This window comes from Ambystoma mexicanum, chromosome 11 (assembly GCF_040938575.1).
Source record: "Ambystoma mexicanum isolate Mex_15411 chromosome 11, UKY_AmexF1_1, whole genome shotgun sequence".
Lineage (NCBI taxonomy): Eukaryota > Metazoa > Chordata > Amphibia > Caudata > Ambystomatidae > Ambystoma > Ambystoma mexicanum.
In genome coordinates, this window is record NC_090934.1 from 1266310499 (window position 1) to 1266326018 (window position 15520).

Sequence of the window (15520 nt, forward strand, 5' to 3'; positions counted from 1 at the left end):
GTTGTGAAACAACTGGCCTTTTAACTTCAGACTGTTTGGCAGTTCATATGTTTTAGAGATATCTTACGACCTTCCTTAAGTATTCCAGTCTTTCAAACAACTTGCTTCCTCAATTAAAAAATGAAACGGTCACACCCGGCTTCCGGAACATGTTCCACCAAGTGTTAGGTAGATTTCTTATCTTCTTGAAGTCCTAAAACTGGAGCTGTACAAAGTAGATCCTGCCTCTAGGGTTTCCATCAATGAAAGGCAGTTCAGAACTAGTCTCTGGAATGCAAGTTGACTCAGGATTCCAAGTTGCCTAACCCATCAATTGAACCTTCAATTGTCTCCACCATCTGGCCTTGGGCTAGGGACATCTTCCTGAAACAAGAGGTTAAGGAAAAGGGAAACAGCGTCTGCCTGCCTGAACCAAATATATGCACAAATATATGAATATACCTGACCAGCCTCCTGACACCAAGCCAATCAGCAGGCATGCAACCATGAAACTTTGGGTAGCCGGCCTCCCAGTCAGAACTGTATTCAAACAGACATACTGGAGGAAAAAGACATGTCTGGGGGGACAGGAAGCTGGGAGTGCAGAGTTTTGGTGCACTCCCAGCTTCCTGTCCCCCCAGACATGCTGGGGCCCTTGTGTGGGCTTCCCAAAAGAGGCCGGGCACCATTTTTGTACAATGGTGACCCATGTGTCCCTTACCACAGCTGCGACAGCAGCCTGCTTGTAAGTTTCACTAACAATCGGTAGGAAATATTCACTGCCACCAGCCACTCAGATGAACATGTCACTGTAACTTGAAAGTTAGAGGAAAAGTAGAAAAAGGATACAGTGTGCCCCCTTAGCACTCCAGGTAAGGCGGTGTGAGCTGATTCCACAAAATAAACATTTGGCAGGTTAGAAAGTATCCCTCTATCCTTGGAAACAGTAGTTATCACAAGTGAAATAAAAAGGGCAGCTCAAAGAGCGCCCAGCAACATTGCAGTGAAAGTGCTTTGTGCTGCAATAATACATTGCAGATGCTGTAAAAAGTGGAGGAAAACATAACTCCAAACAGATGCAACCAAAGGGTTGTAAAAGGTTCCCAGAGATAGAGCAAAAGACTGAGTGAGTGGGGAAAAGGTTCCCACTCACTCGGCAGAAGTTATCAAAAATCAGAGCAAAATATGCTGGGAGACTCACAAGTGGTGAGACTATTGCACAAAAATTAAAGTCTCCCGAACACTAACCCGGCAGATAATCAAGCACCAGTGTTACGGCCCCAGAATGATTAAGTGCTAGTAGCCAACCCCAATGACAAACACACGCTAGGGATAGTGTGCAAAGATTATAAAGTGCTAGTGGCAGAGCCCATGGATAATCAAGCGCAAGAGGTAGAGTCCAAGAATGCAGAGATAGGGGTTGAACTCTAGTGCTAGCAGTGCTGCCAAACAAAATCACAAAACAGTGGTGGAGCCCTTAGGTAATCAAGTGTTGGTGGTACAAGAGGTTAAACTATTGGAAGTGGTAGAACCCAATGCTAAACAAGTGCCTTGCACTTGGTTTCTCTTTCTAACCACACTGCTGGTAGCTTCAGTCACAATGGAAAGAGAAGAGCATCTTGTTTTTAAGTGTCCTTCTCTTATCTTCATGACGGCTATGCTTTATTGGCTAACATTGACTTCACTTCCTTGCAGGTAATTTTCATCTCATGAAAGAAAATCTTTTTTAGTTTTTTAAACCAGAGTTTTTTCTGGGATGTGTATGGCAATAATCCCCTACGTGGTGGCTCTTACTGCTTGGCACTGCTGTCTTAGCAATGGCCATTGTTTCACCCTGTTCACTTCTTCGGGTTGGCAGGCCAATACGCCATGCCAGCTAGGTGATTATCGCCTAGGTGTTGGACCCCAGTAATAATTAATTGCTCGTGGCAGAGGCTTGCACAATAAGCAAGTGTCATTCCAAGAGCCCCAAAGTAAGCCAGATGTAGTGGCCAATTAAAACTATTTTCAAATTCAAGCAGCAGAGGCAGAGGAAATACCTGATATAGTGGCAGAGCCAACGTTAACACATTATCTGTTGTCAGAACCGCAGGCTCTACAGGTTATATAACCTCTAAGCTGAAGACTACTAATAGTTTAGCAGCCTAGAGAAAGGCATTGTGTGTTCTCTTATCAGAACCAAAGCCTGCATAGACCTTTAGATCAGAGCCAAAGGCTATACATTTGCAATAAGCATAGCCTAATGCTATGGCCATTATATAATCAAAGAGAAACGTGAGAGCTGAAGGCTATAAACATTTTAGCAGAAGAGCCAAAGACTACGATCTTGCAACAAAGCTGAAAACATTTGATCAACATAACAAACGCCTATAGTAATTCAAGCATTCAAGGACACGGCTATAAACATTCTAACAGTAGACCTATGGATAATGAAACAGCTCCCAGTGCTTAGCAAGCTCTGGTAACAAAGCCTATGGCAGATTCCGTTGCAAAACAATCCCCAATAGAAGCTCCACTGGCTTAGAAAGTGGTGGCAGCAGGGTCCGAGCTATATAGCAACGTGGATGACAACTCTTATGAATACATAGGCTTAATGGGCATTCATTGGGTGAATATTGAGCTTTTGAAATCCGAAATCTGCCCTTTTTGGGATTATATGAAGTAAAGGTAGTTAGGTAAATATGCAAGATAGATCACTTCGTATTAAGAGGCACTCTTTAGATTGGGGGTGAGATGAGACAGGGAATCCTAATGCTTGCTGTGTTCTGCTGGTTGAATACATTCCCAAATAATCAAATGTTTGCACCAGACACAGAGAAGAGAATTGTGAGTGTAAGAAAAACATGAGGTTTGGAAATAGCGACTTGTTGATATGTGGGTCTGGGGCACAAAGTGGGAGTTAGATAGCACTGTTTCAACTTAGTGGTTGATAACATTTCAATCCCAAAATCTTGTTCTTTCAATGGCAAAATATATTGCATTATAATATTGTAGTGCTGGCTGTTCATTGAAAGCAATGGGTCATCCAAGGGCCTTAACCACTGATATCAAGATCAGTGTCTGACATGGACACCATTCCACCGGATAATGCTCACTGCCAGGTTCTGAGCACCTTCTACACCTGTTCTCATTTGATTCCAAAGCTATTTTCAAACTGTTTTTGTGATGTTGCAATATTATAATGCCATTAGATACCTGTGGTTGAGGGCTCTAACAGGTGTTCTCATCTCTTAGTCTCGTTCTGCGCCATCATCTTCACCCCGCACCCATACCTCAACTGTGGGCCAATACCACTTTTTACAGCCCGCTACCCAGGGCTGTAACCCTCATTAGGAAGACACATTAATGATATTCTTAGTGAGTTACAAATGTCATGGTCAAGATTAATATAGATAACTGTGATTTGTGGGTGGAGATTTTAAAATTCAAACTCAATAATATGGAAACATACAAATACTGTGGCATAATAATGATGCCTGTGCCCAATAGTAAAATCCCGACCCCCATTACTCTGACTAATGGAAGCGGGGGTTGAGGGAGTTGTGGGGGTGTCCCCCATTCGCGTTAGTCGGAGTAATAGGGGTTGTGGTTGCAGGGGTGTTCCCCGCACCCATTACATGGAAGTGGTGGACAATAAAAAGAAAAGCAAAAAAAAGAAATAAAAGAAAAAAAAGGACCCTGCAGCGCCATTTCAGACCCACGATAGTGGACTGAACTGACGCCGCGGGGATAAAGTTGAGACGGCGGCACACTTATTTGTGTGCCGCCGAAAAGGTAAGTGGGTCGGGGGGAAGGCAGGTAGGGGGATGCGGGGCACAGGGATGTATGTGATCACTGTGCAGCGCCATAATGGAGGTCAGCTTTTTGTAAGTCAACATTATGGGAGGCGCAGTGATCACACAGATCCAATAATACGGAATACAGTACCATTTAGGTTTTTTCATGACTACAATTTCTCCTTTGAAGACTGGGTCAATGCAGGGAAATGTTGAGATGAGGTTTGGGAATGTTTTGTCACACTTGAAATTGGAATAATGTCAAATATGTACAGGTGAATTTCATGTTAGTTTGTTAGCATTTCCATGGCAATATTTTTGGGGAGGAAAAGCAGTGCTCTACTTCAGAACGTGCAGTGAAACCTTGATCACTGTTCATGTGGTGTCCCCCAATCCGTTTATGCAATAATCTGTTCAGAGGTTTGTAGTGAAATAATTTTGGGTAGCCGATATTAAATGGGGCTCTCTGATGACAAACAAATAAAGAATAGGTAAGGTCAAGAAACACTTTCTAACTGACTTTGCTCTTTTGTTTTCATAACATAAGCCGGGCAGGGTCATGTCCAGATCCCTCAATCCTCCCGTTGCCATGCGTGAGAAGGACGCATCTAGTCTTTTTTTTTATCCTTGGAATTTTGCGTCTTGCTGTTTTTTCTGATTTTAAATTTAGGAAAACTCCTTGTCTCAGAATTCCAAAAAAACAGGGCTAAGTGTCCTTAGATATGCTATGATAGATATGATATGATAGGTTAGATATGACCATGGCAAGGGGAAATTTGAGAGCTCTGCATGTTCTCTGAAATTGGCAATATTGTTTTTGTGCGGGGTGGCTCACCTCCTTGGCAATATTGTTTGTGTGCTAATAATCATAAATATCTGTTAATTTTCAGGGTTTCAGCAGAACAGAAAGCAACATCAGAAAAAATCAAGTCCCCCACAGAGCTTCATTGTCAGGAGCCGCTTCGGAGAAGATTTGGAAAAAACAGGTTGGTTTCCTTGAAAACAAGTTGCCACAGAGATTAAGGTCTCGTCAGACGTCGATCCCACAAAGAGCTATTTATTGTATCCGAGTAGGCCTCATATTCAGCTGATCATTCTGTCCAGTCTATCCCAAAACCATCCATTGATTCTCCACATCCTATCCCAGAACCATCTTTCCTTTCTACTATATATATATATATATATACCATCTAAATATTATATACAACGTGTCCCCTACACAGCTATTAATACAATACAAGTTCCCCATATATAGTCATTCTATCCAGTCAATGCCCTCCTCATCTATTCATTAGATGTATTATATGCTTTCACCATCTATTCATTCTATCCATTCCATGCCCATCTATGCATTTTAAGGAATCTATGCCACACCAATATATTTCTCCTTCATATCTATCTCCCACCGATCTATTCGTTTTAGCAAATGTGGCCTCTACCAACTTGCTACGCTATCTACTTATTCCATACTCATCAATGGGATCTGTCCAATGTCCACTATTTGCTCTATTTAATACATTTCATACTGAACTGTCTAGTGTAACAAAAGCTACATGTGACAACACTGCTTCAAATTATGTTCTTTGTCAGGAGGGCGTTTAAGTGTCCTCCCCATTGCTCTACAGCAAGCGTCTGCAACCTGTGGCTCTCCAGATATTTTGGACTACAGTATCCATCATCCCTCACCATTCACTGTGCTAGATAGAGCGCATATGAGTTGTAGTATAAAACACCTATAGGGCCAACAGAGGGCTTCTACTTGGGTTCAATGGTACAGGGTATTATTTCAAGGAAAGTCTCTGCAATTCAATGCAAAACTCTCTGGGTTTCAACCAAAACGTCTCTGGGGTCAAGCAAATGTCTCTGGGGGTTCTTCTTTTGGAGAATAAAGTCCTCTGATTCTCTCCCTCATTTCCCTGGAGATCCCTTCTCCTGGGTCTCAGGGCATTTCGCATCTACCTCCTCAACAGGTTGTGACAAACTCCTGGCTACGGGGACCTTTCCTACACCACCTATACTCTCCACTTTCTTTTTCTTTCCACCTCATGGACGCTCCAAAACATGCCAGTACCTCCACATCTCCCGCATTCAGACCCCTCAGACTTAGGAAGTATCGTCTCCTGTCTCTTTCTATTCTTGTCTTCATACCTCCTCTCACTTACACCTTTTCGCCTCCTCAACTTTCCTTTCAGCCTCCTTTTTACCCCCTCTGTCTATCTTCTATTCACCTCTCGTAAACACGTCTCCTCCTCTGCTCTCTTTCCAACCTCCTCCTTCATAGACTCCTTTGCCTCTTCGTCAATGTCTCCTCAATCCACTGCCTAAATACACTTTTCCGCTACCTTCCGAGTATCCCCCCATCTGCCTCTTCACAAGCCATCTTCCTTTCTCCACCTGATGTTCTGCTTCTCCTCCTCCTTACCATTACTTTCAATCTCCTTCTTCTCTCCTTTGCTGGTCTTCCATGCCTCCTCGTTAATATTCCTTTCACCTGCCTTCTTTCTTGTACAGACCTCCCTTCTTATAACGTCCTTATTTTTTCCCAACTTTAACGGTCTTTCCTGTTCACCTTTCAGTAGGCTCCTTCTTCCTGCTCTGTACAACATCCTTTTGCCGACAGTAGTTTTTTTTTGATGGAATGTTTACCAACACACTTCCATTGAAAAAACTCATTCAAATATATATGGGGGGTGGGTCAGGGATTAAAAGGGATAGGGCGAGGGTCAGTGTGTGGTTAGTAACATAGTGAAGCAGCAGTTGGGAGGCAACCCCCAAAATAAAAAAAATACATTCAATGAGTAATTTAGATGGGTTTTTTCCATAAGAAAAACATCAAAACAATGACTGATCTTGCAGTACTCCTTCTCCACTATTAATCTCTCACACTGCAAATCCTGAACTCCCAGTCACTGCTGTATCAGGAGATGGCTCTTGACTTCACCTTGATTGCGTTAGGGTTCATGTGATTGATCTTGGCACTCAGTGCACTCAGTGCACGGAATGCCCTTTAGTTATGAGCCTTGCAAGTAAGTCTTCAAGTATGGCAGCTACCATCTTAAGTTCAATTTCAGTATGGTCTCTGCTGGCTGGGTGTCAGCTAATACACTTGCTTCATGTCTGCTGCTGGTAAAGCCCCTGAACCCTGAACCCTGGTTTTGTTTTGGCTCTCTCTCACTTGCAGGTTAGTCTATGGGCTAGGAACTCTTCTAGATTGCATGTGTCCAGAAAGCAGTACTCTTCCGAAGTCCAGTTGTTGAGGGCTGCACTTTCCTCTGCTACGCAAACTATTAAATGCGTGAGGAAGTGTGGGTTCCAAATGATGGTCCCCTTTCAGTGGTGGAAGGCACTTCTGTGGGGTGCTTATGTCTTCGCCATAGTCTTCCTGGTCTCACTTTGGAAATGTGTTACCTAGGTAGGTCTGGGTTTTCCTTTCGGAGAAGAGAGGGATTAGGGGAGGTGTAGTCCTTCTCACCTTGGTCTGTTAGCATAGAATGGGTTACTTAAATTAGAGATATGCTACACTGGCATCCCTCTTGGCTTCAGGGACCCAGTTAGGGTTCCCCATATCTCCCTTAGTGACAATGAAACGTTTACTCTCCTCTATCTAGTCTAGGATTTCCCTCTGACAAAGGGGGGGGGAACTTTAGGGAGTCATCTTACTTTACTATTGTTTTTCAAAAATAGGCTGTGCCACTTGACTTGGGATCTTTCTGATCTCAGGGATCTGGAAATGCCACTTTCAGGTCCATGAGGCCGTGATATCACTTCTTCACACTTCTCTATCCTATCTGTAACTATTTGCTAACTGTAACTTGTCCAGCTGCTCAGTCAGTCTAATCTAGAGGAGGCTAGCTTTTCCATCTGTAAATTCGATCAATCCTACCTCATAACCATATATAACCATATATTACTTCTAGCCAATCTTTCAACTTCTAGCTGATCTTTTAAAAAACAAATGTATTTCTTCCACTCACTACCTATGTTGCTCTAAGTTGTCTTGCCTCCAAGACAAACAAACGCGTTGCCCCTGAGAACATTATGCAGATAAAGTATCAATTCTGCTCTAGATTTTTGTATGTATGTATGAGTTTGGCATTGCACAACTGTTGCGTTATATTATATCGAAACTACACCTGACGAAGACCTAATGTAAGGGTGGAATGCATGGTGACTTTAGGAGTGCTGACTCTGGGACTCTTGATTCTCTCAGTAAGTCCATGTCTGTAACTATGATACTTTTGTTTCTGAAAATTAATACATTTTGAATGCTTTTTTAAAAAGCACAGATCGAGTGCCCTGGTTTTGTGTTTCAATACCTACCTATTCTGACTTAATGTATACAGATGTCAGGAGGTGATTGTTACTAGTGTGTTTGTTTTTCAGTGGCTTATTTCTGAAGCAACCCAGGAGGCACCCACGTATAGAGATTGAGCAACGTTTTTTTCAGAAACGCGTGTTGTGATATATATATGTATCTATATATATATATATATATATTGGTCTGAGAAAACTATGAAATCTTTTGCAAAAACATGATCCATCACTCACTCTTTTTCACCTTCTCAAGAGTGGCAGGCAGAATAAAAGAAAGCCCAGACATTCGTTCTATTGATTGCAAAAAGTGCACATTTTCTTTACATCTTGTGAAAAATAAATAAATCAGCCATGGTCTTAAAAAGAGCTATTGTTCCTCTGGCGAGCCACTATGCGCCATCCTGTTCCACCCGAATGGAGGGACTTCATCAGGCCGTTTACATTTTCTCTTAAGAAGGAATAAAAAGAGTGAGTGACGGATCACGTTTTTAGAATATATTTACAAATAACTCAGCGAAATGCGACCAACACGATGTACACAAAAACAATCTGAGGACATAGATGCGTGAGAACCATGGGTACAGTACACGTCACAGTAGGGATTGTATTACAAACACGCCCTGTCAACGTCCCATTTCGATTTTGAAAACAAGTAATGTAATACACAGCACCAATCACTAGATGTCAGACTATTCAAAGCATGTGAATCTAAGCAGATACAAGCATCAGAAAGATGATTACATGTATCTAATGTTTGATATATATATATATACACATACATACATACACATATATAACAGCAAGAACATTATGGTGGGTTTAAAAAGGTTTGAAAAAAATCGTTCCCCTGAAATGTGAAAGTAGGAAAGTTCATTTGAGCCAAGTCACACATTCCACAATGCCACCTAGTACCCATCGCTGGAAGTTCACCTCCAGTTCTGAGCCACAACAGCAAGGCATTGTGGGTATGCAAATTAACCCAAATACAAACCTTTTTCTCCAGGAAATTTTCTTTGTGTATGCGGTCTTGGGTTGATAAAGCTATGCATAAAATTGATTTTCAGAGCGCATGAGTTGGTGCTCCCAGATTGACCATGTGGCTGGTAGGATGAAACAGTGTAATATGGGCATTTAATATGGGCATTTTACCTTTTTTTCATCTTATCTAGGTTAGGTGGTTTATTCCAGTGTTCAAAGTATATCTAGAGAAATCACTTGGAATTGGTCAATATGATGCAGGTGTTTGGGCAGTTGATCTTGGTGTCCTCTCACTAAACGAAAGACGGTCCGGTCTTTGAAAATATTATTGGGAGTGACACATTTTCATTTAAAAACATCAGTACTCCCCTGCATGTCTCTGGCTAGCAATATGGCCAGTGATAAGACTATATTGAATATATTGATTTTAAATGACATTTTGGAGCTGGAGAGAGCTCATTTGACTCCATGGATTCATATTTTGTAAAAATATAATTGTCTGAATTAGGTTCTCGCAAGCAATGTTACTGAAAGGGAAACCAATGCTACTGTTTAAGGGAGTAGTAAAAAGTAGTGAAATGTAATAAGCAGGATAATTGATTTTTATTGTCTAAACATCGGAAATCGATATAAAGCTTATTTACTGCATCAGTTCCTTTTTTTCAGAACTAATACCTCTTATTTGTCTCTGGTATCAAATTGCAGGCCAAGGAATCTGATTACCAGATTAACACTTCCATCAGCTTCCACTAGCATTATCTTTACAAGTATGGAATAAGGCGTTCTCGAATGTATGTTTGTGTGTTTCTATTGAATTCAATATGCACATGCTTTTCTTCTGTCGTTTGTATGTTTTACCTCAACCTTTTTTGAAGGCTTTTCAATTTGGGACATTATCATTCTTCTTATTTTTGCCTGATCCGAAAGTATGCTATGCATTGGAACATATTTTAATTCATGCTATGCAAATCAGGAGAGCAGAAATTGACTGTTTTTAGATGCTAGCTACAATATTGTTCATATATTCTTGATGTATTTTATGTGTGGAGTTTTGTGAATCGCTATTCGGCATACACTTATTTACTCCTTCTAGTACTGGAGGGCCATTGGGGGCCTCTGCGCCATCTGTGTTTTTCTGCGCCATCTTCTCCTTGCCTCCTTTCCAAACATTACAGTGACTGGAGTGAACTCCAAGAGTCACATTCATCTCTAGGTTATAGTATTTACCCTTGATCGACAGTGCTGGCTCTGCTGCTGTTTAGAAACAGCTTGACCACCCACATGCATCTGTCCTACAATGTTTAGTATTATTATTTCTTTGGGGGGGGGAGTTTGCTGTCCCTCAGCTCTCCATTAATAACTTGAAAAGCAGCAGAAAGCCTGCTGAATCAGCCTCCGCCATGGGTGGCTGCTGCACAATTATGGAGAATGCACCACGGGCTGCTGAATCAGCCTCCGCCATGGGTGGCTGCTGCACAATTATGGAGAATGCACCACGGGCAGAGGTGTGCTTGTGGTACCTTTGGATCGCATAGACTCTTGCTGTCTGTGCAAGCTGCCTAGGACTTCATTGCTGATGTTTCTTTTCCAGGGCCGGGTCCTCCGAGGCTCACCTGTACACTGAGGCCAAGAAGGCGACGTATCAGAAGAGCAAGGTTCACCAGAAAATCCAGCAGTTCAAGCGCTTCATTGAGAACTATCGGCGGCACATAGTTTGTGTGCTTGTCTTCTATGGCATCTCCTTTGGCCTATTCATTGAGCGGGCATACCGTGAGTACTGAATAACCACACAGGAAACATACAAATACTCTTCTTCTGCTGGCGCATGGTTACTCTTAATGTGGTCTGCAGGTGTTCTGCACTACACCATTCTTCATCATGTTTCTTCAAATCAATTCATAAGCAAACAAAAAAATGAATGCATATTTGATTTACCATAAACATATACTCAAAACACATATGACAAAAAAAATCAAATGCAGCATTTATCTGAGTCTAACTGCCGATGCAAGTGTTCCAAACAACAACACGCATTAGCACCCTGGCAGTGCGAGTCAGCCAATCAGATGGCTAGGAACTTTGGCTTGAACCGCCAGTTCGCTCGGGCCGATAACGTAGGCAACCGGGCCATTAACTGCAGTTCCAACCACTGGAATGGAGGATATAGCCATACTATGGTTATTAACTAGAAATAAAAAACAAAGTATGCAACTAAACACTGTTTAAATGTAATAATCTTAGCAAAGGAGTAATGTATCATTTCATAGTTGATAGGTAATGTCGCCCAAAAAATAATAGGTACATATTGATTTCTGCTGATTTTGCATTACATTTACCAAAATAATTTAAATGCACTTGCCAGGCTACAAGTTTCCCTGATAGTAGCAGCTTATTGAAATAATGCCAAGTTATTAATTTCCTTGCCTGACAGTTATAGACATTACAGAGATAATTGTCTGGCCCTTGTGATATTGGCATGAAGGGAAGAAAGGTTCCAACTGTTTTTTTTCAAAAGGAGAAAATGTTTCTTTTTGTTAGCAAAAGCCTTCTTAGGGCTAGAATTTAACAAATCAGCATTTCAAAACTTTGACTACACATCCCACCATCCTTCAACATTGATTAAGTTGGCTGGAGCTGACAAGATCGGCCCCGCTCCTTCTTACTAAATCCACTTCTCCCTGCCAAACCGGCTTTGTATCTGCCCTTAGTTGCACTGTTTCCTTATTCTTTCTCTGAAATACTTCTAAGGGAAGATCCACAACTGGAACTATATAGTTCCTTTAGTGGTACTGCCAATTTAGAGTAGAGGAACTGAGCCACAATAATGTAATGGGAATCACTCACAATCATATAGACGGGGTTGCATTCTGAGCTTTTCCTTACTATCATTTTGTATGAATTTCCATTTTTATAATCAAAAAGCTGCAGTATCTTTCAATAAAGTCAGTATGCCATTACAATTATAGCATTTGGTCTGCGTTCATAATAGCGGACCATAATATAGCACACTTATCATAGTGCACTAAACATAGTGAGTATTCCCTTTTGTTTTGATTCCTCATCGCTTGTATGTTTTAGGAGAAGAATTCTGTGTACCCTTCTTTCCATCAGTGACATGTGTGACCTGAACATCTTGCATGTGGAAACTCTGCCCCCCTCCATATTTTCAATGAAACCCTCTCTTTTTACTACCTCAAAAGTGGCTTCCACCCATTATACCCTCTTTTGGTCCCTGTTCATACTCACCTCCTGTTGGCTATTTTTGTTAGAGAACCAAATCCCAAATGGACATCTCAGCTTTACTGAAGGACTTACATATTTTATACATATACGTCCAAAAAGCAGATTTATCAGTTTTGGAAGCAGGCATTATATCATTTTGGCCTATTTAGACACACACTCTGCCCCATTTCCAGTCAGGAAGGGAAATACTGTGGCAAGGGTAATGCAGTGCAGAAGTGCTATTTTGAGTTACTATTAAGGCATTGTTTGTACCACGCTCTGTTGAGCGGTCTACACCAACTGGCCTTAATGTGGACTAACACACCTGACAAGAAAGGGAAGCCAAAATTCTATTAAATGTAGGGAATGTGGACAGAGCAACCAGACTTAACTCTTAGGTAGGAGTAGTAGGTTGGCATAGAGGTGCAATTAATCCAGAAACATATCTCTAGAAAATACACTACACAGATATACTGAAAACATATATACTTTTTAAAGTCAGTCATAGCCATCTATCAGGTCAAATACGTACTTAGAGTATTATAGACAGTATTAAAAAGATATCCAGTATATTATTGAAAAGAAAGTGGTCTAAAAGAACTCTCCCTACCCACTGCCGATATGTGGTTCCACTACCACAGGTAGGCACCATCATAAATTATCAGGGAAAAGAATAAGGGAACATCAAAACCTAGTCCCCTATGTGTCTGCACAGACAAGTACAGTGTCCGAAAGACAGAACCCACTTCTGTTATCTGTGCAAGGCCCTAGACCTGGTAGTCAACACCTAACACATATAGGTAGCGGATCAGTGCAAATGGGAAGTAGACATTTTAGCAAACAAAAATCTCTAAGGCCTACGCCAACACTGCACTTTAATTTGGGCATGATATCAAAAAGAATGCAAATGCGCACATGGTACTCAAACATAGCCCTAGGTGGTAGAAAACATTTCTAAGTGAGGCAATAGACTAGATGAGAAACCTAGTCACACAACCGCTCTCCGTTTGTACCCAGACTGGGTAATTATATTTGAACAAACAGTTCCAAAAAACATTAGTTTGATTCTTCTTAATTTCAGAATTGTTCATAGAAAAAATAATAAGTTCCAAGTCTTTGTTTATGTAATATATATTCTTTTATCAAAAAAATCAAAAAAATGATCACTAATCAAATCTTAGTGAGGGCGCAGCTGACATGTTACTTTATACTAGTAGACTTCAAGTGCCAATGCATTTCGGAGTATAAAGCTCCTTCATCAGGGCAAGTCTATACTTATAGGAAGTAATAACATCATCGAAAAATGCATACAATATACATAAAGCAAGAAATACATGATGGTATGTAATGGTGACATAATGATAATAAAGCGCATAGAAGAATAATGGTTACATACCCCAATGGAAGAATTCGAGTCAAGGTGTAATATGTAAAAACAGAGAAAATGAAGTAAATAGAAATTAGTGTGGATTCGCGTTTACAATCATACAATTAATGTCATGGGCTCATAGGTAGAAGAAAATTACCTCGCTTAAAGAGTGGAGTCAGGCGCGTTAAAACTGGAAAGAAACAGTATCGAACGTATGTTCTCACAAAGAACACGATCGGATGCTGGAGGGAATCCAGTGTGCGATCTGTAAAAGCGAAATCTGCTTCAGTGGGTGCGGTTGTAAAAGAGTAGGTGCACGGAGTATAAGAAGCCACAACCGAAGCGGTTACCTGAGTTCAAAGAATAGTGTCAGCGGTGGACGCAGTGAGCCGTGGTGCATCGCTGATTGAAAGCGTTGCTAGGGAAACGGTAAGTGAAATAGGCACGTGACCGCAACCCGCTGGGCGAACCCGCGCGATGCGTAATGTGATTAAATGGCAGCATACTGACGTTGAGGGCAACAAAGGTGCAAGAAAAACCATTACGGGGGCAGCAAGGGCTGAGGCATGAATATTAAAAAACGAAAAAATAAAATAAAAATAAAATAAAATGTGCATAACATAGACATAGAAAAAATACTCATCATGTGTAAACATCTTCATTATGAGTCAAACATAACCAATATAAGGCAAGTGTAATCAAATTCCATCATATTCAAAAATGTTATATAGAACTGAAAAAACATAATGTGTCAAGACTAATAGATGTATAAAATAATGTGCATTCAGACAGCATAAACAATGTATTCGACCGATCCGCAGGTGGTGGTGCCAGGTGGTACCACCTTGGGTCCCAGTCAAATGACCAGGAGAAGCAGACCGCTCGGGGGGAATCATAATGTTTGTAAAATGAAAAAAGCAAATAAAACAAAAATAATAACCATGTGTATCTATGCCTATTGGCTAGTTGTGTTAGAACCTATATCATGTTTAAGAAAGAAGAGACACATCAAAACAAATACATTTCAATGGTAGCAAATTGACTGAAAGTTGAAGCATTAAAGATAGCAATGATAGTTAATCTCATCATTAAGACCATTGGGTTGCAAACTCCCAAGTTTGTCAATCCAAAATGTTTCTCTCTGGTTGAGGCGAAGACTCATATCTTCATGTGGATTAATCTTGGTTAGTACTTCCAAAATCAGGAACCTGATTTGTGCCAAACCATGTCGCTTCTCACTCCAATGTCTGGCCACTGCAGAATTAGGATTTGAATTCCGGATGTACGAGCGGTGCTCATTCCATCGTATTTTAGCAGGTCTCGTGGATTGGCCGACATAATATTTACCACATGGGCACTTAATACCATATATTATGTTCACACTGTCACAAGTGCCGAAAGACTTCAGAGGAATCTTGTTGCCTGTGCGGGGATGGTTCACAACATTTCCTTTGATCACCATGTTGCAGTTAGCACAGTGTAGGCAGGGATATGTGCCCGTCCGTTGAGTGCTAGGTTCTTTTAAAGGAGGTCTAGTATGAACAAGTTCATCACGGAGATTCCTACTTCTTTGATAGGCAAATACTGGTGTTTGATCAAATAGTTTCTGAACTCTCACATCATCCTTAAAAATACCCCAGTGTTTTTTAATGGAATTCTTGATTTTATTGCTTTGAATCGAATATTTTGAAACATAGACCGGAGATTTAAGTTCTCTTTTGGATTTGGTGATATTGGTCAATAAGGTCTCGCGACTGAGGGCATTCACTTTCTCAGATGCTAAAAGTACCTCTGCCTGCTTATAACCCCGTGCCAGGAATTTATCCTTCATTTCGATTTGTTGGGCTAGGCACTCTTCAGGGTCACTCACAATCTTTTTGAC

At 41.0% G+C, this 15520-nt stretch overlaps 1 protein-coding gene across 2 annotated transcripts in view; it reads left to right on the top strand.

The window, feature by feature from the left end:
- Nucleotides 1-15520, top strand: part of LOC138504310 (dual oxidase 1-like) — a 1064761-nt gene that overhangs the window by 967680 nt on the left and 81561 nt on the right. For both annotated transcript variants that reach the window (XM_069624719.1, XM_069624718.1), the window contains exons 23-24: nt 4646-4741; nt 10639-10817. In XM_069624719.1, coding sequence (XP_069480820.1) covers nt 4646-4741; nt 10639-10817 — 275 coding nt within the window. The remainder of the gene's footprint in view (nt 1-4645; nt 4742-10638; nt 10818-15520) is intronic.